This window comes from Neovison vison, chromosome 14, assembly GCF_020171115.1.
Source record: "Neovison vison isolate M4711 chromosome 14, ASM_NN_V1, whole genome shotgun sequence".
NCBI lineage: Eukaryota > Metazoa > Chordata > Mammalia > Carnivora > Mustelidae > Neogale > Neogale vison.
In genome coordinates, this window is record NC_058104.1 from 25,253,902 (window position 1) to 25,280,533 (window position 26,632).

General features: G+C 48.2%; 1 protein-coding gene across 3 annotated transcripts in view; it reads left to right on the forward strand.

Annotated features, from left to right (window-relative positions):
- Positions 1-26,632, forward strand: part of SNX29 (sorting nexin 29) — a 480,282-nt gene that overhangs the window by 168,479 nt on the left and 285,171 nt on the right. For all 3 annotated transcript variants that reach the window (XM_044233549.1, XM_044233551.1, XM_044233552.1), the window contains one exon: positions 19,807-19,889. In XM_044233549.1, the coding sequence (XP_044089484.1) occupies positions 19,807-19,889 (83 nt within the window). The remainder of the gene's footprint in view (positions 1-19,806; positions 19,890-26,632) is intronic.

Genomic DNA, 26,632 nt, shown 5'->3' on the forward strand with positions numbered 1-26,632 from the left:
GCATATGACCCACTGATCTCCATCTGAAGGGTCTCATGACTAAGGTTTTATTAGACAGTTATAAGTGACTTTTGCTAGCATGACCTTTGGCTCCCTCCAAGTCCTGGAAACCCCACTACCAAAATTCCGCGGAGAATTTTGTCAACTTTAAAGTATTGAATCAGCCGCCCCTCCAGACCCAAGTGCAGCTCTTTCTGCCTGCGGGTCCCGTCCCTGTGCTTTAATAAAATCATCTTTTTGCACCAAAGACATCTAAAGAATATTTCTCTTGACCATCAGTTCCAGAGCCCAAAACACTCCAAAATGACATCACTCCCCATAGTTCTAATTCCTTTATTGTTCCTAAAATGTCTTCTTTTTTTCCCAACCTATCACCTTTGGCTTCGTTCTGTACTTCCTGCCTGTGGTCTCATGAGGCCGGGGTTTGATGAGACCATTGTGACTTCCTCACGAACCCAAACGGGCATTCACCTTGGCATTCAGGTGCAGGGTGCATGTGCCTCCCGAGGCTTCAGCAGTGACACGAGCTCCTCCAGAGCCTGTAAAACCCCCAGACGCCACACCCCTGCCCCCATGCCCAGATGCTGCCGAAAGTGTTGGGTCGGTTCAGCAGCAGTGGTCCTGTTGGCGTTGGCACGAAGGAGGTGAGCGGGTTTCAGGAACCACACCCCTCTCAACTACGGTATTTATCAAAGTAATAGTACTAGCTGGGCCCTGTTCCTCTCAGATCCTATTTAATGTGCTGTGTTGATAAAGCACAATTTTCTGGATTTTCAGGGCCCAGTATGAGCTACTGAACCCTTTCAGCCCTACCTATTGGGTTGTTACTATAAACCCATGTTTTCATTGGTTGCGGGCTTGTTTCTTCTTCTTCTTTTTTTAACACATCTTTTTACTTGGAAAAAAATATAAAAACTGCTGAAGAATTGTGAGCATAGTGGAAGGACTCCCCTGTACCCTCCAGCCAAATTAACTAGTCGTTGGCATTTTGTCGGATATGAAGCAGATTTCTCTTTATCTATAAAAATGTTTTCGTGATCATTTTTAAATGTTTGTGTTTCCTAAGAATCAGAGTATTTTCATGGATACCTGTCGTGCCAAGGTAAAATTCAGGAATTACATCCCTGATGCTCATCTTCATGTCTAACCAGGGAGGCCAGTTAAGCCTTTTATGGCCATTTTTTTGGCCTGATTCAGAATCTGGTCCAGAATCTGGCATTGCTTTGAACTCTTGGATTGATTAGATCCCTCTTAGTCTGGAGCCCTTCCACACGGTCTTTGTTTTTCATGGCCTGGACTTATGCATTCTTTTTCTGGCCAGTTGCTTTGGCGACCGTCCCTCAGTCTGGGTTTTTCCATGGCTGCCTCACGATTAGAGTCAGGTTATGCATTTTTGACAGGGTTTTAAATTCACATTTTCTCTTGGTCCGAGACACGGACACGAACTGGCACACAGACTTACAGTCTGATGGAGGGCAGAGCGTGATACGGAGATGTGAGCGTGAAGGAGCTCTGGGTCTGGCCAGAACTTGGCTCCCAGGTGGGTCTTGTTGGGCATGTGAGCTGCTTTTTTGTTTTTGTTTTTGTTTTGTTTTTTTTAATTGTGAATCAGTGTTTTAAGACCTTAAAACTTGACAGAGAAATCCAGATTTCCAGCTACTTTTGAAGGGTTTGAAGATCTGGTGACACTGGGGGCCCTGTCCCATGTCCCTGTTGTTGAGTCACGGATGCCGGGTGCAGACAGGCATGTGCGCTCTCTTGTGACCCCTGCCTCCACCCCACATGTGATGGATGTGTGGTGAGCGTTGTCCCTGCCTACTGCCCTCCTGCGTGTTCCTCGCTTGGCTCCTGTGAGTCTGCGGTCCGAGGCATCCGGAATGGCCTTGCAGTTACGCTCTGTCTGCATTCTGTAGGGCAAGTGTTCTTCCCGGGACCTTCTAAAGGGAACGGTTGGCCCTTTCATAGCTGTTCCTTTTGCTTGTTCTTTCCTCTTTCGGGAGGTGGACTTACGTGGCTCTATTTACTGTTAGTGGCGCGGTTTGCATTCACTCTTACTAAAGGTGGCTCGTCACATAGAGGACCTTAGGGTGTCCCAGCCTGGCTCCCAGGGAAGCCGAGCTCAGTGAGAGGCTCCTTCAGCTCCCAGGTAATGTGGGAAAGGCTCCAACCCTAGAGGGACCTGCTCCAACCTGGGACGAGTATTTTGTGAGGGGGTGAGGTGAGGTTGAACTGGTGATTCTTCCAGTTAGCTTGGGGGAAGAGGACTCGCTGTCGATGCCTGACCATGAAACACTCCAGGGCGGACTTGTGTGTTATTGAAGGTCCTTCCCTTGCTTGTCATGTCCACAGAGAAATCCTTTTTTTTGGGGTTAGGACACAGTGATGCTAGAGCTCCCGTGTATAATTTATAAATAACGATGACGGAAAAGAACAGCTAACATTTACTTAGTACTTACGTACCGTACACTTGATAGATAGTTATACTTACACGCACAAACACACACACTTATTTTAATTGTGCCTTTACTATCTGAAACAGGTGTTTCTGTTCTCCTATTTTATAGGTGATAAGCCAGGACCCAGAGAGGTCAAGTGACTTGCCCAAAGTCACAAAGAGGCAGGGCTAGTGTTCATGTTAGGCCTGTTGGACCTCCAGGCAAATACTTTAATGACCTAAAGAACTGAAGTTAACAGTAAGCTGCATTAAGTCCGTGCCTTAAAGAAGTAGCTTGAAAGGGTTTTGAGTGAGTGTAAGTGACAGTCACTATGATTCCGGCTGTTAAGTTTGGAGCCCTGTGATTTTCCTCTTGTGCTCAGGATATTTTGGGTATGTGTCATCTGCAATTAATTACCTTTATGAGTTGCTGGAGTTCTTTGGGCTGTTTCCCTGGCTCTGGATATGAAATGTGGGGCCAGTGTGCCATTCTGAGTGGAATTTGCCAGGTGGCTAATGAGATGGGGCTTATAAAAGAAGTAGTGAAATGGTGGGAACAGGGAGAGAGCACAAAAAATCAAACAAGCTTTTTACGACTCCTCCCTCCAGCTGGCAGATGAGACACGGCGCAGCTCAAGTCAGACAACAGTCAAGGAGAAACGCAGGCTTCCTGGAATTCGGGCCCCCTGGGCGGTCCTGGCCCTGTCTTATTAAAGAAAATGGCTGGAAAGACCGAAGTAGTCAGATTTCTTTCTTTAACCTTCTTCCATTTTTTTTATTAAAGACTTTATTTATTTGATAGAGCACACGAATGGTGGAAAGGGGCCAAGGGAGAAGCAGGCTCCCCACTGAGCAAGGAGGGGGACATGGGGCCTGATCCCAGGACCCTGGGATCATGACCTGAGTGAAGGCAGACGCTTAACTGACTGAGTCCCCCCAGGCGCCCCAGTAGTCAGATTTCCTGTGCAAAGTGAAGGACCACTGTTTTCTGAACTGCACACATTGGGGGAGTGTGATGGTGCCTTGGTGGGCTCTTGCGCCGATCGGGTTGTGCTGGGAGAGTGCCTTGTAGACAGTGCAGCACAGGGAGTGATGTTTGGGCTTAGGGGTGTCCCAGAAGTGACCTGGAAACTGGTTAAAATGCAGATCCCAGGCCTCCTCCAGAATGCAAATGTCAAGTTCTACAGCAAGGCCTGGGAATCTGCCTCAAGGCAACTTTTTTTTTTCTTCTTAATTTTAAACTCCTGAATACAGCTGTCTAGAAACAGAACATTCTTCTCCATAATGCATGCAATCATCCTAATCAGAAAATTTACATTTCTACCATCTAGTTCTTTCTTTGCATTCAGCCTTTACCTATTGTCCCAATAATGGCCTTTCTTGTAAAATGATTGATTCCAGAATGACTCATTGCATGTAATGGGCATTATTCTGGCTGGAACAGATTTTTCCCCGGGATTTCCGTGACCTTGACAGTTCTGAAGATGACAGGTCAGCTTACGGGGCAGAATACCACTCGGCGGGTTGGTGTGTTGTTTTTGAGACGAGCTTTGAGTCCGTACATCTGGGTTACTGACATCACTGAGGTGGTGCGTTTTCTTCTCTGTGCTGCACGCCTTCCCTTTCTGCTGTAACTGACGACAGGAATTTTGATCCCTTGATCACTCTGGTGTCTGCCACCCTTCTCCGCGGGGACATCTTCCCCCATTGTGGCTGTTCAGTATTTTGTGGAGAGGTGGTTGGAGTCTATGTAAATACCTCATGATGCATTAAACTTTCCATTTACTGACAGGTTCCCAGATTTCTGTTTCATTCAGTGGCTCATCATCTGTTATTATCAGCATTCTGACGGTCCAGTTGTTCTGGACTTTTCTAGCGGCAACCCTGATGAGTTGGCTTCCGTGTCCTTCAGAAATGACCCCATGAGTTGAGATGGCCGCCACCCTGAATTCCAATCCAGCACCACACTCTTGACCTCCAGTCTCCTGACTTTATGGATTTGTTACTCCCTTCTCTGAAGCAAGAACCTGGCTCCCACTGTCAGTATATTTAGGTATTCATTTACTTTTAATTAAGATACCAGAGTTTTTATTTCTATGTCTTTCATTTTTCACTTAAAGTTTTTACTTTAATTCCAGTTACCATACACTGGAATAATTACTGTTCAGGTGGACAGTGCCGTGATTCAACGGGTCCACACATCCCCTGTGCTCATGATGACAGCTGTACTCCTCAGGCCCCTTACCCGGCCCCCCGCCAACCTCCCCCCTGGTGCCCATCAGTTCTCTCTAGCTAAGAAAGTTTCTTGCTTTGACTCTTTCTCTCCTTGTTTCCCTTATGCTTGTTTGTTTCTTAAATTCCATGTGAGTGAAACCATGGGGTATTTTTCTCTTATTTTGCTTAACACTCCACTCTCTAGCTCCATCCACATCATTGTAAATAGCCAGATTTCATTCTTTTTTACAGGTGACTAATACTCCATTGTATATCCACACCACACCTCTTTCTCCATTCATCAGTCCGCGGACACTCGGGCTGCTTCCACATATTTGCTACTCTAAGCATTTGCATCACTGAATGATAGATACTCTTTGTCTGAATGTACCAGTTTGCTGATGCAGTCACTTCTGGAAAGATGGCTTGGTTGCTTCCATGCTCTGGCAGTTAGGCATAGGATGGCGAGGTTTTGTGTGGACATAAGTTTCAGCTTGTTTGGGTAAATACCATGCCGTGTGATTGCTGGATCTTACAGTAGGAGTGTGTTTCCTGCTGTAAGGAACTGCCAGACTGTTGGGGAGTGGCGGGTCCATTCTGTGTTCCCGCCAGCACCGAAAGAGAGTTCCTGTGGCTCCACGTCCTCAAGGGGCATCTGCTGTTGTCAATGTTGTGGGTTTCTGCCATTCTAATGGGTGTGGCTCGTGTGAGCTTTTATAGTCCTCGTTGTCTCTGAAGTTTGTTTGCTGACTGGGTTGCACACCTCCCCTGTGAGGATCTTGTTTTCAGGAGGGTAGAGACCTAGTCTGTCTTGTTACGGCTACATTTCCGTTGCCAGAATAATGCCCAGTACGTAGTAGGTGTGTGGGAACGAGTTGAATCAACGATAGGCGTTCTACGACATTCTGGGTAAGTCCTCAGTATTCTTCCATTGTTGAGGTGCGTGAGCTGAAGTGCAGAGAGGGTCATCATGCTGCACACGAGTGGTTAGAAATTCCTCCCGTGAGACTCTCGCTCGGACAGATGGGAGATGGGCTAGGAGAGTTGGTCGTCTTGGGCACGCTGCTCTTGTCACGTCTCACCTTGCTCTTACCTCTGTTTCTAGGCCTAAAATTGAGGCTTAAAGTACCTCAAAGAATGGTTAGGATTAAATGAATTAATACTGTATTAGTTCTCAACAGTTAGTAAATTGCCCCAAAATGTAGCAGATAAAACAACATTCTCTCTCTCTCTCTCTTTTTTTTTTTTTAAAAAAGTTTTTATTTATTTATATGTGAGAGAGTTAGAGAGAAAGCATGATTGCGGGGAAGACGTACAGTGGGAGAAGCGAACACCCGCTGGGCAGGGAGCCTGACATGGGACTCGATTCCAGGACCCTGGGATCATGACCTGAGCCGAAGGCAAATGCTTAACCAACTGAGCCACACAGGCAACCGAAACAACACCATCTTGTCTCCTGGTTTCTATGGGTCAGGAGTCTGGGCACCACTTAGCTGGGTGCCTCTGGCTCAGGCTGTCAGGAGGTGGTGGTCAGGGGTTGGGTGGAACTTTTCATTATGTCAAGGGACGCCTGGGCCTGGATGGTCTTCCAGCCTGACTCGCTGGGCTGCTGGCAGACCTCCTCCCTCACGAGGTGGGCCTCTGCACACTGCCCTTTAGATGTGGCCTATCGTGGAAGTCTTGAGAACAGAACTGGGTAGTCAGGGAGCACTGTGTGAGCTGCCGCCCCTCTACCACCACCTACTACGACCACCACCACCAGGACCACCACTGCTGTGTCCCCACTACTAGCTGTTGCTGCCACATCACCTACCAGTGCTACCGCCTTCCTTCTGCGGGTGTTGTTAAAGAGCTGGTCAGAACTGGAGCTGAGAGTTGAACCAGGTTTGTCTGATCCTAGATGTTTCTAGTTGCCTCTGCTATGCTCAGGAGTTGACTTTTCTGCTCTGTACCTTGGTTGCCGGGGCCGGTCTTTTTGGGCCCCCCGGATTGTGAACTCCAGTGGGGTAGAGAGTCCTTGGCTCTTCTGGGCACCCTCCTGCCTTCTGCACCCAGCCCTTGTGGAGTAGATGCTTTCTGACGACCTTGTTAGTAGACCTCCAGCACCCTCCACCGAGTCACATGGAAAACTAAAATTGGGAAGTACAGGAAGCTCCGAGAGACCAGGGGGTTGTGTCACTTTTGTTGACTGATGCCTTCCCTTCACCGACCTCTTGCCTGACAACCAGTGAAGTTCTGCCGAATGCATGAGAACAGACTGATAGCTTTTGGGCGCCGACACTCCAGCCCCTGTCTGGAAGGGGGAGGCGATTGACCGGAGCTGCCATTGACCCGGGGCCATGCTTAGTTGCCTGGCGATGTGCACACCCTGCTCTGTGCTGTACGGAATGGAAGGCAAGTGATGCTCTGAATGTGAGCAATCTTCAAAGAATTAGAAGGGGGCAATGAAATAGTCGAATCTAGACTTGACCTTCTTCTTGGATTCTAAAGTCAGGTCGGGATGTAAGAAGGAAACCTCAGTCTTCCGCGCAATCCAGCAGTAGTGACGGTGCTGCTCTTGGGAGGCAGTGTGGACCTCTGCGCGATGGGAACCTGAGCAAGCCGGGCTCCACTGGGCTTGCCCTGCTGAGAGGTCCTAAAACGACTCTTGTCCACGGGTCACTCAGTCTTCGGAGCCGCATTTCTAACTCAAGCTGTGCATCGGCGACAGACGGCCTCATGTCCCGAAGATGTGTTCACACCTGTCACCCTGTTGATACTGACATTTGCCTGGTCTCCGTTCTTCAAACCGGAAGGGTATTCATCACAGAGCCCGAGAGGAATGCAGTTCCGGGGGCTGGTGGGGCGTGCGGTGGAGGTAGGAATGGGGACTTTTTGAATGGGTACAGTTTCCACCATGCAAGATGAAGAAAGTTCTGGAAATGGCTGCACAACAGTGTGCATATACTTAATGCCACTGCACTGTACCCTTGAAAAAGAAGAAGGCAGTCGATCTCAGGTGTATTCTATTAAAAAAATAGAGGCTGAAGAAAAGGTACAGAGAGATAGTGGCAGGACTGCAACTTTGTCACTGTTTCTTTTCCTGTCCCCTGCCTGCAGTTGGCAGCTTCTGGCTTTATGATATCTGCCTGTATTGAGGACGCCGGTCAGTGGGGATGCCTCCTAGGTGGACACAGCGGTGAATGTGGCCCTATCTTCTCTTCTGTAATTTACTTTACTTTTTTTTTTAATTAACTGTTTTTTTGGTTTAATGTACGTGCAGTACAATTCGCATTTTAATTATCTTTTTTTCTTGAAGATTTTTTGTTTATTCCTTCGACAGAGAGAGATCACAAGTAGGCAGAGAGGCAGGCAGAGAGAAGGGAAGAAGCAGGCTCCCCACTAAGCAGAGAACCCGATGAGGGGCTCTATCCCAGGACCCTGAGATGATGACCTGAGCCGAAGGCAGAGGCTTTAACCCACTGAGCCACCCAGGCACCCCTACAATTCACTTTTTAAAGACGTTAAGTTATAAGACTTAAGACCTGCACAGATGAACGGAACCCCACTATTGCAGTCAGCATGAACAACTGTTGGCTCACCTCCAGGAATGGTCACCGGCTTCCCCTTTGCAGTCAGACCCTTCCGCAACACCTCTTGCTTGTCTCCTGGTGGTCTGTTCCCACCCCCACCATTTGGTCTTTTCTAGAACACTATATACATGAAATCCTAGAGCGTGTAGCCTTTGGAGACGGCTTCTTTAATTTAGCAAATGTTTATGAGCCTCATGCAAGTTGTTCGGCATCAATAGGGCGTGGATTTTGTAATGATAAGTAGCATTCCTTTGTGTGAATGTGTCCTGGGTGGTGCAGCCCTTTACCCACCGCAGGGCACTTGTTCCCGATTTTGGGGGGATCATGAATAACATTGTCACAAACATTCATGTAGATTTTTTTTTTTTAAAGATTTTATTTATTTATTTGACAGAGAGAGATCACAAGTAGGCAGAGAGGCAGGCAGAGAGAGAGAGAGAGAGAGGAGGAAGCAGGCTCCCTGCTGAGCAGAGAGCCGGATGCGGGACTCGATCCCAGGACCCTGAGATCATGACCTGAGCCAAAGGCAGCGGCCTAACCCACTGAGCCACCCAGGCGCCCACATGTAGATATTTTGTACGAACAGTACATTTTCAGTTTTCCAGGAAAACCCCGCAGAAGTGAGTGGCTGGGTCATTTGACGCATGTCTGTTGAACTTGATGAAAAGCTCTTGTAGTGTTCCCAAGAGTCGCTGAGCATTTCTGCATCCCACGCAGTGTCTGAGAGTTTCAGTTTTGCTGCATTCCCCCCAGCACTTCATAACATCAGTAGAAAGTTGTTGGTTTTTTTTTTTTTTTTGGTATTTTAATAAGCTTCTAGTGCTATCTCACTAGATTTGATTTGTATTTCCTTAATGATGAATGATGTTCAGCATTTTTGTCTCTGTTTACTGTCTGTGTATCATCTTGGGTGAAATGTCTCTTCAGATAGGTTTCTCCTCCCTATATGAGTAGGCAGTGGTATTTCCTGGAGTTTGGAGAGTTCATTATATATTTTAGACACAGGTGTCCTGTTGTCTGTATGATTTATAAGTATTTTCTCCCCATCTGCGGCTTGTCTTTTCATGCTCTTGTCAATGTCTTTTGCAGAGCAAATCTGGTTTAGCTTTTTTTTTTCTTTTTTTGGCTATTACAAATCACACTTCTGCTGTTAAATGTGAGAACTGTGTGCCTAACCCAGCTTAGGGTTAGGCAGAGTTTCTCAAACAATGTTTCTCAAACATTGCAGGCTTATGTGTTTTGCATTTATCTGTTGTACAGTTTGGGTTAATATTTGAATAAGGTGTGCGGTATTAGTTGAAGTTCACTTTTCTGCTTATGGATGTGCAGCTGTTCTGAAAACAAGCATTGGAAAGACCATCCGTTCTCCTGAGTTGCCTTTGTGCTGTAGTCAGAAATCTCCTGTCCAGAGGGACCTGACTGGCTCAGTCAGTGGAACATGGGACTGTTGGTCTTGGGGGGTGTAAGTTAGCATCCCATGCTGGGTACAGAGATTACTTAAAATCTTAAAAAAAAAATCTTTTTTTTTCCCCACTTGGCCAGACTTGTGACTTTATTTCTGGACTCTTGGTTCTGTTCTGTTGGTCATTGTCATTCTGTAGTGCTCCATGCCTGGACTGCTGTACTCCTCTAGAGTCTTAAAATTGGGTAGTGCACATCCTCCACAACTGTGCTTCTTTTTCAAAATGTTTTTTTTTTTTTTCAAAATGGTTTTGATTATTGTAGTGTCTTTGCCTTGCCATATAAATTTTAGAATCCACCAGTGCATATCTATGGAAGAAAAGCTGGCATTTTGATAGGGCTTGCAGGAAATGTGTGGATCAGTTTAACTGACATCCTGTTTTGAGTCTGCCAATCCAGGAACCTGCTAATTCTTGCGTATGTGGTTGTGTTTTGATTTCTTCCATCAGTGTTTTATAGTTTCCCGCATACACATCTGCACATTTTTAAAAAAAGATTTTATTTATTTATTTGACAGAGATCACAAGTAGGCAGAGAGGCAGGCAGAGAGAGAGGGGGAAGCAGGCTCCCCACTGAGCAGAGAGCCTGATGCGGGCCTCGATCCCAGGACCCTGAGATCATGACCTGAGCCAAAGACAGAGGCTTTAACCCACTGAGCCACTCAGGCGCCCCTGCACATGTTTTTTTTTTTTTAAATTGGAGTTACACCTATGCATTTCTCCTTCCGGAGCTAGGATGAATGACTTACGGTTTTGCTTTTTAATTGTTCGTTGCCAGTGGGTAGAAATAGAGTTTCTGCCATCTGACCTTTAAAAACTCATTCTTGGAGATGTTTGTGGATTCTTGGGATTTTGTGAGTAGAGTAGTCTGTCACATGCTAGCAGGGGCCAGTTTAGGTCCTCCTTTCTAATCTGGATGCCGTCCTTGTAGCCTCAGCGCACTGGGTAGGACCTCTGGTGCTGTGCTCAGTGGGAATGTTGAGAGTGACTTGTTTGTCTTGTTCTCCAGTTTCCGGGAAGCCATTCAGTCTTGCACCACTAGGTGTGATTCTCGGTAGAGCCGTTCTCTCCCCACTCCTCCTCCTACGCCCCATGTTAGATCTAACCTTACTTTTTTTTTTTTTATTTTTAAAAGATTTTGTCAGAGCGAACACACAGTCAGGGGGAGAAGCAGGCTCCCCGCTGAGCAGGGAGCCCAATGTTGGGCTCGATCCCAGGACCCTGGGTTCACAACCTGGGCCGAAGGCCGACGCTTAGCAACTGAGCCACCCAGGCGTCCTGATCTAACCTTACTCTTAAATGTACCCCCCGCCCCGTTCACTGGTAAAGTATATTGTTGGAAAACTTGAAAGTGTCTTCTAATTCCATCATTCAGAAATGAACACTGTTAACATTGTGGTTTATGTCTTCCTATCGTAAACCCATAACTGTATGTAAGGGGCTGTCTTAGGTCTGCTCCCTTTGTACTCTGCTGCACTGACGTAATGGCACCTCACAGATGTTCCTCCACTGAAACACACGCACTCCTCCCAGCTGTGCCGCTCCCTAGTGTCCTGCTGAAGGTGGATGCACAGGAGTGTACCCACTCCCCCCGCACCCCCCGACATTTAGTTTGTAACCAGTTCTTTTCGGATATATTCACAACACCGTCATGTGGGTGTTCTGAGACTTCTCATTCACGGGCTTTGGCTTTCTGGAAGTGGACTTGGTGTCCCGATCTGGAAGCTGTTGAGTCATGTTTCCTAAAGCTCACCTCTGACCTGTGGTTATGGCTGGCAGAGGCTTGCACTGTGTGACTCTTGGAAGGTCAACGTCCCTCTGGATGAAGCTCGCTGGTCACATTTGCCCAGGAGTCTACCCAGCCGAGGGAATCTGCACACCCAGGCTCAGCCGACCTCATGGTTCAGTGGGGTCTTTCAGGGCCTTGCATTTTTGACTTTGTACTTACCTAAATGAATATGGAACAATGTGAGACTTTGGAGTTAATGGAAATGGGCTTGAATCTCTGGTTTGACTCCCTGGGCCACCACTTTCCCATCTGCAAAATGGGCACAGTGAAACCAGCTTCCCGAGGTGCTGGGGACCACGCGTGTGACAGAGTCAAAGAACATTGTGACCCTGCCTTGAACTCTCCGTGTGATCCCCCCGCACTGCCCCCAGCCTGCTTAACCTCTTGAAGACTCCGTTTCTTCATCTGCAAAGTGAAAGGTAATAAAATTTGGGGATAATACCAGCCCTTCCTGCAGTCTGCCCAAAGATCCTGTGTGTGACGTCCCCCCACGCAGAGGCAAACCCGATGTGTCGTAGAGAGGAGAGGGGCTCACCATTATATGTGTAGGCCTAGCTTTTACCTGTAGGAGGCCTTGGCCCTGAGCTGCTTTTCCCTTCTTAGCTACCATGGAGGAATTTCGAGGAAACTCTAAAGCTGCCAAGTGCCTACCTCTGCCAAGGTCCTACCTCTGCCAAGGTCCATGCGGGCCACATTTTTGTAACAGAAACTTGGTTGTTTGCCGCTAAAATTGGTCTCCCGGTCTTGGGGGCTGTGTCCAGTCTGAAAAAGCCGCACTTCAGTAGCTGTAGGCTACCCAGTGTGCATGAACACATCGGCAGCTCTGGGAAGCCCTGGGGCGGCTGTGGGGTGTGGGGGACAGAATGAGGCTGTTGAGCACATCTCTCCCTGACTCTGTCTGCCTGTGGTCCCCCTTGTTCTCTTTCCATGGCCTTTTGTCACCCCCTCGCATGAAGTTTAGGAAGTACACTTGAAAATACTTGCTCTTCATACCTTTATTTTAAAGCGTAGATTCTCTGCCCCAGATTTGGTCACTGTGCCCCGGCCTCATGGTTTGGGCCACGCTTGTGTCCCAGCTGCACTGTTCTCTCTCTGGCGTTCTTTCCGTCCACTTGTGAAGACCTTTGAACTTCTTTTCAAAAGATTCTTCCTATCACCACAATATATGGAAAATCAGTTTCTAAAAAATCTACTAGAAGAATATCTCCGTGTTTTAAAGAAACAATAGGGGCGCCTGGGTGGCTCAGTGGGTTAAGCCACTGCCTTCGGCTCAGGTCATGATCTCAGGGTCCTGGGATCGAGTCCCGAATCGGGCTCTCTGCTCGGCGGGTAGCCTGCTTCCCTCTCTCTCTCTCTGACTGCCTCTCCATCTACTTGTGATTTCTGTCTGTCAAATAAATAAATAAAATCTTAAAAAAAAAAAGAAACAATAAAAAGATAGGTAAACCTCTAAAATGATCTTGGGAATGTACCACTTTTGGAGGGTTCTGTTTAAGTTCATTCTCTTTGTGTGCTTCTCCTCTTCGATGGAACTGTGAGGAAAGTTAGGTCCCACTGCCCGTGAGAATACAGAGAACTGGGTAAGTTCTCAAGGGTGAGTGGGGAAGGGGGATTTCTGCAGGTTTGAGTCTGTGAGGTTGGTTTTCCACTGCAGTTGGCTTTGGCCATGACAGAGCGGGTTTGCCTGACGGAACCCCTACCCCTGCTCCTCCTTGTTCTGTGGTTTTCTCGCCGCTGACATTGTGATGCCTGAAGGTGCCTCCCAGCGACATCTCCTCATTGGAGGCAGGTGCGTGAGTTACACCCCGGAGGCCAGATCCTCCGAGAGGTGCTAGTGTTGATGGTTGGACCCCGACAGGTCGCCAAAGGGGTGAAGCCCGCAGCTGACCTGGAGTCCCGGTGACTGCCCTCAGGACTTGGCTTCCCAGTGGCCCACGTTCCTGGAAGGTCTGAGTATGGGCGGTTCATAGCAACAGTAGCATCCCTGCCCCTGTTTTTCTAGGTGGTCTGTCAGGGTTTGGATAGTAAATCAACTCTGTTGGTTACAAAAAGAAGCTAGATATGGGAGGGCGGTCTTTTTTTTTTTTTTTTTTTTTTGGCTTTTATTTTTTATTTTTTTTTCCAATTTATTTATTTTCAGAAAAACAGTATTCATTATTTTTTCACCACACCCAGTGCTCCATGCAAGCTGTGCCCTCTATAATACCCACCACCTGGTACCCCAACCTCCCAACCCCCCAGCCACTTCAAACCCCTCAGATTGTTTTTCAGAGTCCATAGTCTCTCATGGTTCATCTCCCCTTCCAATTTACCCAAAAGCACATACCCTCCCCAATGTCCATAACCCTGCCCCCCTTCTCCCAACCCCCCTCCCCCCAGCAACCCACAGTTTGTTTCGTGAGATTAAGAGTCACTTATGGTTTGTCTCCCTCCCTATCCCATCTTGTTTCATGGATTCTTCTCCTACCCACTTAAGCCCCCATGTTGCATCACCACTTCCTCACTACGTTTGTATCTTTAGGGTAAATTCCCAGTAGTGCAATTGCTGGGTCATAGGGCAGTTCTATTTTCAACATTTTGAGGAACCTCCATGCTGTTTTCCAGAGTGGTTGCACCAGCTTGCATTCCCACCAACAGTGTAGGAGGGTTCCCCTTTCTCCGCATCCTCGCCAGCATCTGTCATTTCCTGACTCGTTGATTTTAGCCATTCTGACTGGTGTGAAGTGATATCTCATTGTGATTTTGATTTGTATTTCCCTGATGCCGAGTGATATGGAGCACTTTTTCATGTGTCTGTTGGCCATCTGGATGTCTTCTTTTGCAGAAACGTCTGTTCATGTCCTCTGCCCATTTCTTGATTGGATTATTTGTTCTTTGGGTGTTGAGTTTGCTAAGTTCTTTATAGATTTTGGACACTAGTCCTTTATCTGATATGTCGTTTGCAAATATCTTCTCCCATTCTGTCAGTTGTCTTTTGGTTTTGTTAACTGTTTCCTTTGCTGTGCAAAAGCTTTTGATTTTGATGAAATCCCAAAAGTTCATTTTTGCCTTTGCTTCCCTTGCCTTTGGCAATGTTCCTAGGAAGATGTTGCTGCGGCTGAGGTCGAAGAGGTTGCTGCCTGTGTTCTCCTCAAGGATTTTGATGGATTCCTTTCTCACATTGAGGTCCTTAATCCATTTTGAATCTATTTTTGTGTGTGGTGTAAGGAAATGGTCCAATTTCATTTTTCTGCACGTGGCTGTCCAATTTTCCCAGCACCATTTATTGAAGAGTCTGTCTTTTTTCCATTGGACATTCTTGCCTGCTTTGTCGAAGATTAGTTGACCATAGAGTTGAGGGTCTATTTCTGGGCTCTCTATTCTGTTCCATTGGTCTATGTGTCTGTTTTTGTGCCAGTACCATGCTGTCTTGATGATGACAGCTTTGTAATAGAGCTTGAAGTCCGGAATTGTGATGCCACCAACTTTGGCTTTGTTTTTCAATATCCCTTTGGCTCTTCGAGGTCTTTTCTGGTTCCATATAAATTTTAAAATTATTTGTTCCATTTCTTTGAAAAAGATGGATGGTACTTTGATAGGATTTGCATTAAATGTGTAGATTGCTTTAGGTAGCATAGACATTTTCACAATATTTATTCTTCCAATCCAGGAGCATGGAACATTTTTCCATTTCTTTGTGTCTTCCTCAATTTCTCTCATGAGTACTTTATAGTTTTCTGAGTATAGATTCTTAGCCTCTTTGGTTAGGTTTATTCCTAGGTATCTTATGGTTTGGGGTGCAATTGTAAATGGGATTGACTCCTTAATTTCTCTTTCTTCTGTCTTCTTGTTGGTGTAGAGAAATGCAACTGATTTCTGTGCATTGATCTTATATCCTGACACTTTACTGAATTCCTGTATAAGTTCGAGCAGTTTTGGAGTGGAGTCTTTTGGGTTTTCCACATAGAGTATCATATCATCTGCGAAGAGTGATAATTTGACTTCTTCTTTGCCGATTTGGATGCCTTTAATTTCCTTTTGTTGTCTGATTGCTGAGGCTAGGACTTCTAGTACTATGTTGAATAGCAGTGGTGATAATGGACATCCCTGCCGTGTTCCTGACCTTAGTGGAAAAGCTTTCAGTTTTTCTCCATTGAGAATGATATTTGCAGTGGGTTTTTCATAGATGGCTTTGATGATATTGAGGTATGTGCCCTCTATCCGTACACTTTGAAGGGTTTTGATCAGGAAGGGATGCTGTACTTTGTCAAATGCTTTTTCAGCATCTATTGAGAGTGGGAGGGCGGTCTTCAGCTGGGCAGTGGCCTCCTAGAATCAAAGAAGGGGAAAATCCTGAGAAATGGAGAAGAGGAAGTTGCCCTAAGCTCTTCACGGATGGGGTGGCAAACACATGTGCGTCCTTGCTTGGCGCTCTCGTCCACACAGGCTCACGTGGCACGTATTGGCAGTGTAGATGGGGTGTGGCCCCCCCCCGCACCCCACAGGTGACAGGTGGCCTGCTCCATAGCAGCTTCAACTTTCCTCCTCAGCGTTGTCTTTACATGCTCTTAGTAAATTCTTTAAGTCTTACCAAAAAAACAAAAACAAAAAACCAAACCTGAAGATACTCGGTTGTAGACATGTTCTTTGTCTGCAAACCTCACTTCGCTGTAGAAGATTAGGGAACAGAGCTGAGCAACCAGAAGAGAAAAAGGCTCAGAGTAAGACCTGTGACCTCACGGCTCAAAGGAGTCTGTTGGGATACTGCCCGCGTGCACAGCTGACAGGGCCGTGTGGTGCGCACACTCCCTCAAATGTGCACACACTTCGGGGGGTAATGAAGTGGGGAGGCCCCGTGGCTCCGAAGACCCAGCCTGTGAGCGGAGGCACACAGGGAGGCACCCAGAGCCCTGCTCATTGGGCCCCTTACCTGTTGAGGCGACGGGTACCTGGTGAGGGGACCTGCGGTGGCGTGAAGGCCCTTGGTGGGGGAGGGGGATTGAGGGAGCCTGCACCATCCTGTCTGTGTTTTCACCTGCTCAGAGGGCCTCGAGCCTCTCTGTAGTCAGGATTCATTTAGTTAACTAATGCATTCTATCGTCTCATGAGGTGTCAATTGAAAAGGCATTTTTAGATTTGCTAATCATAATAGACCTGTGTAATAAGAATGATCAACTCTCTTTGGCTCTCCGAGCTGCAGATTAACATCCTGTCAGCTGCTTGCAGATCAGTTGTCCAGAGGCTGGGAAGTATTTTGTTGGCCTGGTAATGTGCTTTTTAAGTTTATTTTTGTTAGCAATCTCTCCACCCGTTGTGGGGCTTGAACTCATGACCCTGAGATCAAGAGTCCCATGCTTTTCTGACTGAGCCAGCCAGGAGACCCAGTAATGTGTTAAGTTAAAAAAATTTTTTTTGGTGGGGCAGGAGCTCCCTGATTTTTATAGCCTCCTGCCCCCTACTCACTCTTAGTCCTGGTTGACTCTTCTCCATGGCCTGGCCTGTGTGACTGCCGTGGCCGCAGCCTTCCGCATTCCGTCTAAAGAGACACCGTTGTGGGAGAGGATGCCTAGGAGCCTCAGTGAGAGTAGGGGGCTGGACAGGACTGCACATGCGCGCGCGCGCACACACACACACACACACACACACTTTGCACACATATCAGACTTCGGGTTTCGTTGCTGCCGTATGGTGAGGTAAGCTGCAACCATCGGAGAGCCTGGGCCAAGGGCGGAGAAGCTCTTGATATCATCCTTGCATGTGAATCTCTGATCATTTAAAAAAAAAAAATTGAATGCAAAGGACCTCAATTAGGTGTTTGAGTTTCTTTCATAAAGCGTTCCAGTGTCCGGAAAGTGTTAACTCCCCCCAAAAGACAGACAAGTTCATGGGTACAAAATTGTCTGGGATGAATTTATGGTCCCCAGAGGTGCGTAGCCAGTAGTTGGATGTACTCTGCAGTTTCTCATCTTGATGGAGATCAGTTTATATTAAAAACCTTGGTTTTAATCTGTTACATCTCATTTTGAGATAGAATCTCTAAGACATTATTAAAAAATCCAAACCAGAAGGAAAGCCCCCACTGGAAACCTGTCCATGGCAGCTGCAGAAGCATAGAGCACCAGGGCAGCCGAGGGCTGACCCGTGTGCTGTGAGCAAATCAGAGCCCGGCAGCAGACGTCGGCACGGCTCACCTGTCAGTCCGCCTCAGTGAGCCCGTGTGTTCCGATGCGTGGGAGCTGCCAGGAACCCTTGTTAAATGAGGCCATATAGAAATGCAGAGAAATTGCTTTCTCTCATTTGCAGGCCCTATGTGACTTGAATTCACACGTAGAGATGAAGAGTAGGTTGGGATGAGTGACAAGACTCTGCTGAAGGAATCCAAGAAAACAAGCTGTACGAGGCACGTGTATCGGGGAGCATTTCCCTCCCCCCAATCTTTCCAGGACTTGTTAGTTGCTTGGCTTTAGACGCTTGCTATTCACATCACAGATGGAGGAAGTTGCAGACAGCTTTACAAACGTCCGTGAGAGGCGGTCTAGGGGGAGCGAGGGGGTGATAAAGGGGCTCCTCCGTGGCTCATTCTCTAGGGCTTCCGAGATGGACGTAGCATTCTCAGGTGACTTCTAAGTCCTCGGGAGAGTCTCCAGCTGATGATGGTCTTTTCTGCCCAAAGTGCAGCTGATGATGATCTTTTCTGCCAAAAGTGCAGAAAAGCAAAAGGGCAAACAGGGCTGAGGTGTTGTCAGATGCGTGGAAAATAGTACTGGTGATGGCCAGTCAGAAATTCATACCCCGCGTAGGTGTGTGGTGCACAGCCGTACCCAGGAGCGGCGTACGCATCCATAACTAGATGGAGTTAGAAACTGCCTGTGTGGTGAGTGTTCAAGGGGACAGCCCAGCTGCGGAAATATGTATAATACCCGGTTTTACAGAGTAACTGATATTCGAGTGTTTTGGGTTTGTAGTGACGACATGAGTGTGGAGGAAGGCTTGAAACATATATACTGGGTTTTCAGCGTTGGTTACCATGAGAAAGGGGGGATGGTTAGTGGATGAGTGAACAAAGCAAGAGAAGACTTCAAACAAAAAAATGAAAGGAGTGTGAAAAATGTTTCATCCAGGGAAAATAGATTTACTTCACGTGTGTGTGCACATGCCTGGAGAGAGGTATGATAGGATAGCCACGAAAATGTTGCTGGGTTGGATTTCAAGGTGTTGGGCTTTCAGCTGACTTGTGCATTCCTGCTTACGTGTCCTCAGACTCTTTTGCAAAGAGCATTTAAATTTTTATGGTTTTAAAAGTAACCCAGTCTTAAAGCTGTTCTCATATTGAGGAACTGTTCTCTCCTGTTTAAAGGCACTCAGACTCAAGACCTTCCGGTGGGAGTAGTAGAATCAGAAAATGTGGAAGAGGCAGCACTCCCTGGGGACAGTGATGAGAAACCAAGTTTGAATCCCTAAGGAAACTGAGCAAAGCTCTTTGGGGCCTTGAGGACAGAGCAGCCTGGGTTGGTGTCTTGGCATTGTGCCTTTCTTACGACCTTGACCTTGGCCATGTGACTTAAGTCACAGACCTTAGCTCTGCCCCCTCTTCAAAACTGAGAATGCTATTGGGTCATTGTGCCTAATACATGACAGGCATTTAAACCGTTTCCCAACGAATGAAGAATGAACCAATGCTGCTTGATTCAGTGAAGTCAGGAAGGCAGAGTCTCAGCTGTGTGGTCCTCAGTAACTGGTTGTTTTCTCCTTCTGATCCTTGTGTTGTTTTTTTTTTTTTTTTCCTCATCCCGTGTACCTGGGGGAGTGAACTGGGTAGAGCAGGGCTTTGGTGGGGCCTTGTATAGAGTCTTGTGTGGACGTGGGTGTGGACGAAGCTGCTGCTTCTCTTTATGATTCAGTTTCCTCATCTGTAAAGTAGGTGTTGCCATGTGATGCCTGGCAAATACCAAACGTTCAGTGCCTGTGGCCATTAATAAAAAAATGAGTATTCCCCAAGCTGAATAGGTGGTTCTTGTGTGTTTTTCCGTAAATGGAGAGAATATTGCCAAGTGCCTACCACTGAAAAGGCACCCAGCAGCTTGACAGATTCAGATAATCAGAGCACAACCCATGTCCTCATCCTGACTTGGTGGGATCTGGAACCAGTTAGCACTAGTTATGGATGAGCAGTTTTTGCAGGCATTCTGCAAATGTACCTTTCCAAGTGTATAGTCTTCTCCAGTGAGGATCTCTAAAACAAAAAATGTACTAATAAGGTGAACCCCATGTGTTTTTCTTTATAACGATTGCCCCCCCTTCAGTCTAAATTGCCAGTTTTTTAAAAATGTATTTTTTTTAATGTTCTTGTACCTGCAGAGAAAACGAGGTGCTCAAAGTCCAACTGAAGAAATACGTAGGAGCTGTCCAGATGCTGAAAAGAGAAGGTCAAGCAGCTGAAGGTGAGGGGGAGACCGAGCTGGGGTTTGGAGGGGGCCCAGCTTTTTAATTCTTATTAGCCCGCATGCCTGGTGCACAGGAGCCAGGCACTCAGCGCGGGATGAGTACTCATGCAGATGAGGTCGAGAAGCCGTGCTGGTCACGATTCTGGAAAACAAATTAGACGGAACATCCTGTTGTGTGTTCTTGCTGCGTGCAGAACTAATGTCGTAAGACTTACTTGCTGGATCACTAGCAAGGGTTGTGTTAATTTGCATACTCAGGAAGTTTTATATCTTGGGTCTTGAAGTACTTGCCAGGGAGAGAACCTTGCAGCATGGTTAAGTCCCATCAGGCCAGGGGTGAAAGCAACAGAACCCCAAAGTGGTGGAGAACCAGAGCTGTGGAGTTGGGCTGACCTGGCCCCAGCCCCAGTTCTGGGTAAGCCTCTTCATCTCTCTGTACCTTAGATTCCTCATCGATATAATGGGCTTAGTTGACAGTCCCTACCTCGCAAAGTAATCCATCTAGAAATCATAGCATGATGCCTAGTATCGGGTAAGCACTGAATACATTTTAGCTGTTGATACTCTTAGTCAGAAATACAAGTAGGTAGAAAAATGATCACTTGACCAAGATTGCACTAAAGGAGGTGATACCATATGCTTCCTCTCTCCGCATTTTGGCTACAGTGTAATCAACTAAAACATTCTCGGTTTAGTTGCAGGAAAGGGTATTTCCCTTTGCCTGAAATGTCTTACAGCCTTCAGCCAATTTGCCATTAAGAGATTGACTTAAACACAAATGAACTCTTGGGGTGTAGACACTGTAACAAAGGGGTGGACCTTCCAGGCTTACAGGTCTTGGGAGTCCGCCAGACCTGCCTCTGAATCCAGGCTCACCCAGGGTCATTTGAGGTGTTGGAGTTATTTTGCCATCTGGAAGTGGAAACCTCCCACCAATGGTAGTGGCGTGGATTGACCGAGACAATGAATGTGAAGTTTGCAGTGTGGCACCTGGCCCGTCATGGGCGTTCAACAAGTGGTGGTTATGTTTCTGTGGAATAGAAGGAGGCAGCCTTGGAATCGGGATGTGGGTTGCATACTAATAACAGAAAGGCTTGAATTTTGTTTCAAGCTTTTGTGTTGACTACGGTCTCTGATCGGGTTCTCCGTGTTGGTGTTTATTATTATTACTCTTTTATTACATGCCTTGCTTCATTCATAATCGGTCTACTGGTCTAGGGGTTACTGTTACTGTTACTGGTCTAGGGGTTATCATTGCCGAATTAATCATGTCTTCCTCTGTGGGCTCCTTCTTTTTTCAAACAGACATTGCTGTTATGGTCCTGAATCCGTGTCACGTGTGTTCTGTGGCTGTTGGTCTTTCGACTTTCACTCCCCATCTTTGTTTCCCCAACACCTCACTTTTGTAGGTGCTCATTCCGTCCGTGATGTGTCTTGAATGAGCAGTATTTGTGTACCATTTACCCTTGCCAGGCAGCTTCTAGTCTGTTTCCTTGGGGTTTTGTCACCCTGTGAAGAGGAGGTATTTTTCCTGTATTTTAATTTTCTGATTTTTCTTTATTTTAGAAAGTTTATTATTGGAGACTTAGGAGAGCTTGAGGGACTCATACGTGTATCTAGGGTAGAAGTGAACTCAGGTCATTTTCCTCTGAATCCCTGGTCCTTTGCCTTACACAGTTCTTAAATTAGAGTCTGCTGAGGCCATCACCTGGGGAGCACACTAAATACGACTGTTCTCAGGTAGGAAGAATGCTGTTCTTTTCCACCAGTGGTTTCGTGGATCTAGGATGGGTCCCACAGTTGCACTTCTAGATACGTGACTCTGATGCCCGTGATCCGTAGATGGCACCTCACTGCCTCCTGAGAAATCCATACTCTGCCTTCTCAGAACTAGGGTTTGGTGCACTAAGGATATTAAACCTAGGAAAAAAGAAGCACCGTTGGGCTTGTGTTTGAAAGACCTCAACATTATAAAATACCTTTTGGAGTATGAGCATTATGGGAGTCCTTACCCTGTGGGTACATGTTTGGATTTCTTTTTTCCTGGCGTGTGCTGTCTGCTCCCTCTCCGGCCTCAGCGTGATGGCCTGTGGGGCGCTGTCCTCAGTGAACTGGCCTGACAGTTGAGCTCATGGCGCGGCTCTTCCTGGGTGTTTCCTGAGTTCTTTTGAGTTCCAGCATTTCTGCTTTTTGGCATGCGGCACTCTCCCTTACAGGGGGGGAGCGGGAGGTCGCTCTCCAAACTCATGTTTCTGTCAATGGCTTCCCTGAAGTTTGAAACCTCCTACATCAAGCTGGCGTCTTGCCTGGAGAAGGCCTTCTGGCAGCTCCCTGAGGGGCCTGAGGAGCCAGTAAACCCACTCAGATACCCGCTAGGTTGTGTGGACACGACTGGGTCATTCTCTCCAGAGAGGACTCACGTCAGTCAAGCACGCAGGGAATGATGGGTCATCCGAAGGGCAGTTCATTCAGTGGTAGTGAGAAAGCAGATGGAGATTGAACCAGGAGCCCATATGTGATGCTCAGGCCCATCAGTCCTCTGGGTTTACCAAGCTGGGGAGCTGGGGTCCCCCTGATGGTGGCCAGTGGAGTCCAAGAAGGGGGACCTAGTTGGGTACTTCATCAGATGAGCTTTCTGACAGCTTCCACACTGAGTGAGGGGAAGGTCTCGGCCCTACAAGCCCATAGAGATGCTGTTACCCTCGGGCTCATTACATGGCCCTTTTTCTTTTTCATTGGTCTGTGGGGTTCTGTGCTAGTTCTGTCAGATGGTAGTTGATGAAAGAGAAGGTGCAGGTGCGGCTCTTCTGTGAGATACTTAGTTTCTGCTTGCCTCGTAACCAGTGGTCACCAGATAACTTTGTTTCAGTTTAGAGATGATCATTTGTCAGGGGTCTTCTCCTTTCCCCTCTCGTTCCCTGTATGACGTAGACACAGGGCTCTCCAGGACACCCCAGGGTAGCTATAGCCTCCCTTCCCTAACACACTGCTGCTCACTTGTAGACCCAGGGACTCCCCTTGGGAGACGCTGTTGGGTCTGTAGAAATCTCACGCAGCATGGCTGGGGAGGGAAGAGAGTCCGTGGGTGCAGGTAGTTGACTTTTTAATCAACTCCACCCAGTTGAGAGTCTCACCCAGTTGAGGTATTGGGGTGGTGGGGGAGGCTGAGTGCGTTTGGCTAATGAACGTCTCTGCAGGGAAACGCAGCCCCTGGAGGGAGTCTGTCTGCCTAGAGCTTTAAGGACGGCTGCAGAGGCCTCCTGAGCGAGGTCCCAGCTGGGCTGCGTCAGGGGCGTGGTGTGGCAAATGGGCACCCCCTGCATTGCATTGACTATCTGGAGAGAGAAGGAAGCCACCTGCTGTCAGGGCCGGGTGTCTTTGTCCAAGGGGCCACTTCCTCCTGCGCGTGGCCCGTGAACAAGAGGGTGACGGCCACAACATCGGGGAGACCCAGCACGCCGCGTGACCCTAGAAGCTGACGCTGGATGTGGGCGCATGAATGACTTCCATGGAAGGACACCGAGGACTCCCCTTGCACGACTGATTTAGGGGCCATGTGACCTTTCTGTGACTCCATTTCTTCCTCTGTAAAAAGGGAATTGCAGTCGTGTCTTGCTCACGGGATTTTGGGGAAGATGGAGGTAGGTTATACATGTGAAGCACTTAGCATCTTGTCCGACACTGGGCACTCAGGACGTACTGGCCACTGGTGCTACTGGTCGCTAGCTCTGCCTCTCTCAGCACTTCTGTATGGTCCTAAAGTGAGGAGGAAAACCGTATGTACTTCACAGGCTCTTGCAAGGATAAATATTAATTAAGGGAGGTAGTTGAGAAGACATGTCCATGTCTGAATCCGGGATCTAGAAGATGCTGTGGTGGACAGAAGGATGGTTCCCCCCCAAGCGACATTCATGTCCTGGTACCCAGGACCTGGAGACACGCTTCCTTAAGTGGCAGGAGAGACTTTACGAATGTAAGGATTTTGGTAAGGGGAGATGATCCTTCTCCACCCAGGTGGGCCCCAATGTAATCACGAGGGTCCTTACAAGAGGGAGGAGGGCCGGGGAGGGAGAGATGGGGCAGTAGAGTGTGGAGCGAGGCATGGCCCCAAGCCAAGGAGTGTGGGCATCTTCCAGAAGGTAGAAAGACTAGGAACTGGGTTCTCCTCTCAAGCCTCTGGAAGGAGCACAGCTATAGCCTGTGAGATCCTCAAGATTCCTGGCCTCCTGAGTTCTAAGAAGAAATTTGTGATGTTCTTTTTTTTTTTTTTTTAAAGATTTTATTTATTTATTTGACAGAGATCACAAGTAGGCAGAGAGGCAGGCAGAGAGAGAGGAGGAAGCAGGCTCCCTCTGAGCAGAAGAGCCCGATGCGGGACTCGATCCCAGGACCCCGAGATCATGACCTGAGCCGAAGGCAGCGGCTTAACCCACTGAGCCACCCAGGCGCCCATGTTCTAAGCCACCAAGCTTGTGGTTGTTAGAGCAGCCGTGAGAAACGAACACAGATCGTAGTTGAACCGAGACATTAATTTCACCCCTGATGGGCACGGGGACCATTGTCGTGAACGCCTTTCTCCCCTGTGTAGGCGGTTGAGGTTTTGAAGGTAGGGTTTTTAGTCAGAGATCCTGGGTGGACAAAACAGGACCTCAGGGGAGATCTGTGGCCTTTGAGTGGCTGCACATGCGAGACAGGAGAGCCCACTGTCCCTCGTGCACGCACATGTACGGTGTGCTAGCCGGGCCCAGCGTGGGTGGTTGCCATCACCGTCTGCTCCGGACTCGGGGGGTGACGCCTCCGGGCTCTGTGGTTGGGGCCTCGCTGTCTGGTGGACCCCTGGTGTTCGTCTTTCCGTGTGGTCAGTGGCTGTGTGTGTAGCTGTGGAGGCCGGTTTCTCAGTGTCCCACAGGAGGAGCTCTTAGCGTGCCTGCTGCCCAGCACAGGCTCAGCAGAACCATGCTTGGTGCTGGCTTCTCTTGGCCTCGCCTGAGGAGCATTTCCCTGGGAATCAGAGCTGGCTTTTGGGACAGAGTTAGAGGGCTGGTCCTGCCAGCAGCACACGTCTTTCCTGTAGGGCCGGGAGGGCTGGGACCGCTGGGACTGCTATCATTCTCTTGTGTCCGAGTGAGGCCAGCGCATAGAGGGAGGAGCCGAGCGGGTGGCGGACAGGAGCTGAGCTGTTGGAGCGCCTCAATGCAGCTGTGCTGGACCTGACGGTTTAGCCCTGAGCTTTCGGTCACTAAGAGCGCTAATTCCGCCGATCTCCCCTGCCTGTTTGCAAGCTTGCGTTGGGTTTCCGTAGCTCCTGTGCTCGTGGCAAACTGGTAGTTCTTTCCTGGCTACGGAGCCCATCCTGTCCTCATGAGGGCCTCTTCTTTGCTGGAGTCGGTCTTTCCAGATGATGCAGTGTCCGCTGTGTCATGAGGTTCTTGCTCCCACTCTCCCCCTCGTCATGTACCTTCCACTCGCTGTCCTCTTCTGCCTTGGCCCTTGTATCTTACCCCCTAGTGATGGATTGAAGGTGACATGCTCTTGTCGGGGGCTCCATTAAGTAAGTATCACAGGTTCAGGGACAGAGGGGGAAGAAAATGTCCCATTGCTTGTGGCCATCAGAGTCATCAGCGGCAAGGCAGGTTTGTGGGAAGAACTTGACAGATGAGAGAAGTTTGGGAGCAATTTAAAAAAGCTGATTCTAAGAAACAGAAGAAGTTTGAAAACAAAAAGCCAGTGACCCACTCACTGATCCCCTGTTCAACACTGTGTGCTTCCTGTTCTCATGGTTCTCTGTTTCCCGGGGCTCCCAGAATGTACGGCAGGACAGTTGAGACCCCCTGATTCTATGGAGATGGATGGCCACAGGCGAAGGGGATTCCTAGAGCCTGCATGTGCCTTGGGCATGTGGGGTGTAACTTGGGTGGCCTTGAATTCTTGCTCCTGGTTAGGGAGGCAAAGCTGTCTTGGTCTGAGGCAGGATTCTTGGGTTGCAGGGAAAACTGGGTTATGACTATGCATGTGCTCTTGTCGCTTTGGAAGAGGATAAACCTGGAACTTCTTGGAAACATACATCAGATCCCATCACTCTGCCATAAAAGTCCACTGCAAACCTTCTGACGATGGCTTCCAGTGCTGGCTGTGGTCTGGCTCTGGTTGTGTTCCAGCCCCACCTCCTCCGGCCCCAATCCTCCCCCTACCCCACGGTGCCACCCTGGCTTCAGGCTCTTCCTCGGACGCCCCAGACTAGTTCCGACTTCAGCGCCCCTGCAGTGAGTTGTCCCTCTGCTGCAATGCTCTTTCCCACTGTCTAGACGGCTGATGGCCAGCCTGTCGGGCAGGTCTCTGCTCAGCGGTCATGCCCTCTGACCACCTTATGTCACACTGTGTCTTTTTCTTTTTCTTTCTTTTCTGCTCCCTTTTTATTCTGTTACTTCGTCTTCCTCACAAAGCTTATCCGTACGTCAGAGTGTCTCAATGGATCATCGCCTGCGAAGTTTGCCGTCTGTGCCCCCACACTGCCCTGTACAAACCACAAGAGCAGGGACCTGGCCTGCTCATTGCCTTGTTGTATTCAGAGTGCCTTGAGCAGTCCTTGACCCGTGGTGTGTGCGCCACGAATGTTCATGATGTGAATGACGAGAAGTGTCACAGGAGCTGTTAGAGGACCCGGCCTCACGGCATGTATGTGACGGAAGCCCCGTGGCAGCTCCGGAGAGCGCGGCGGGGGCAAGTGGAAGGTCTTCATT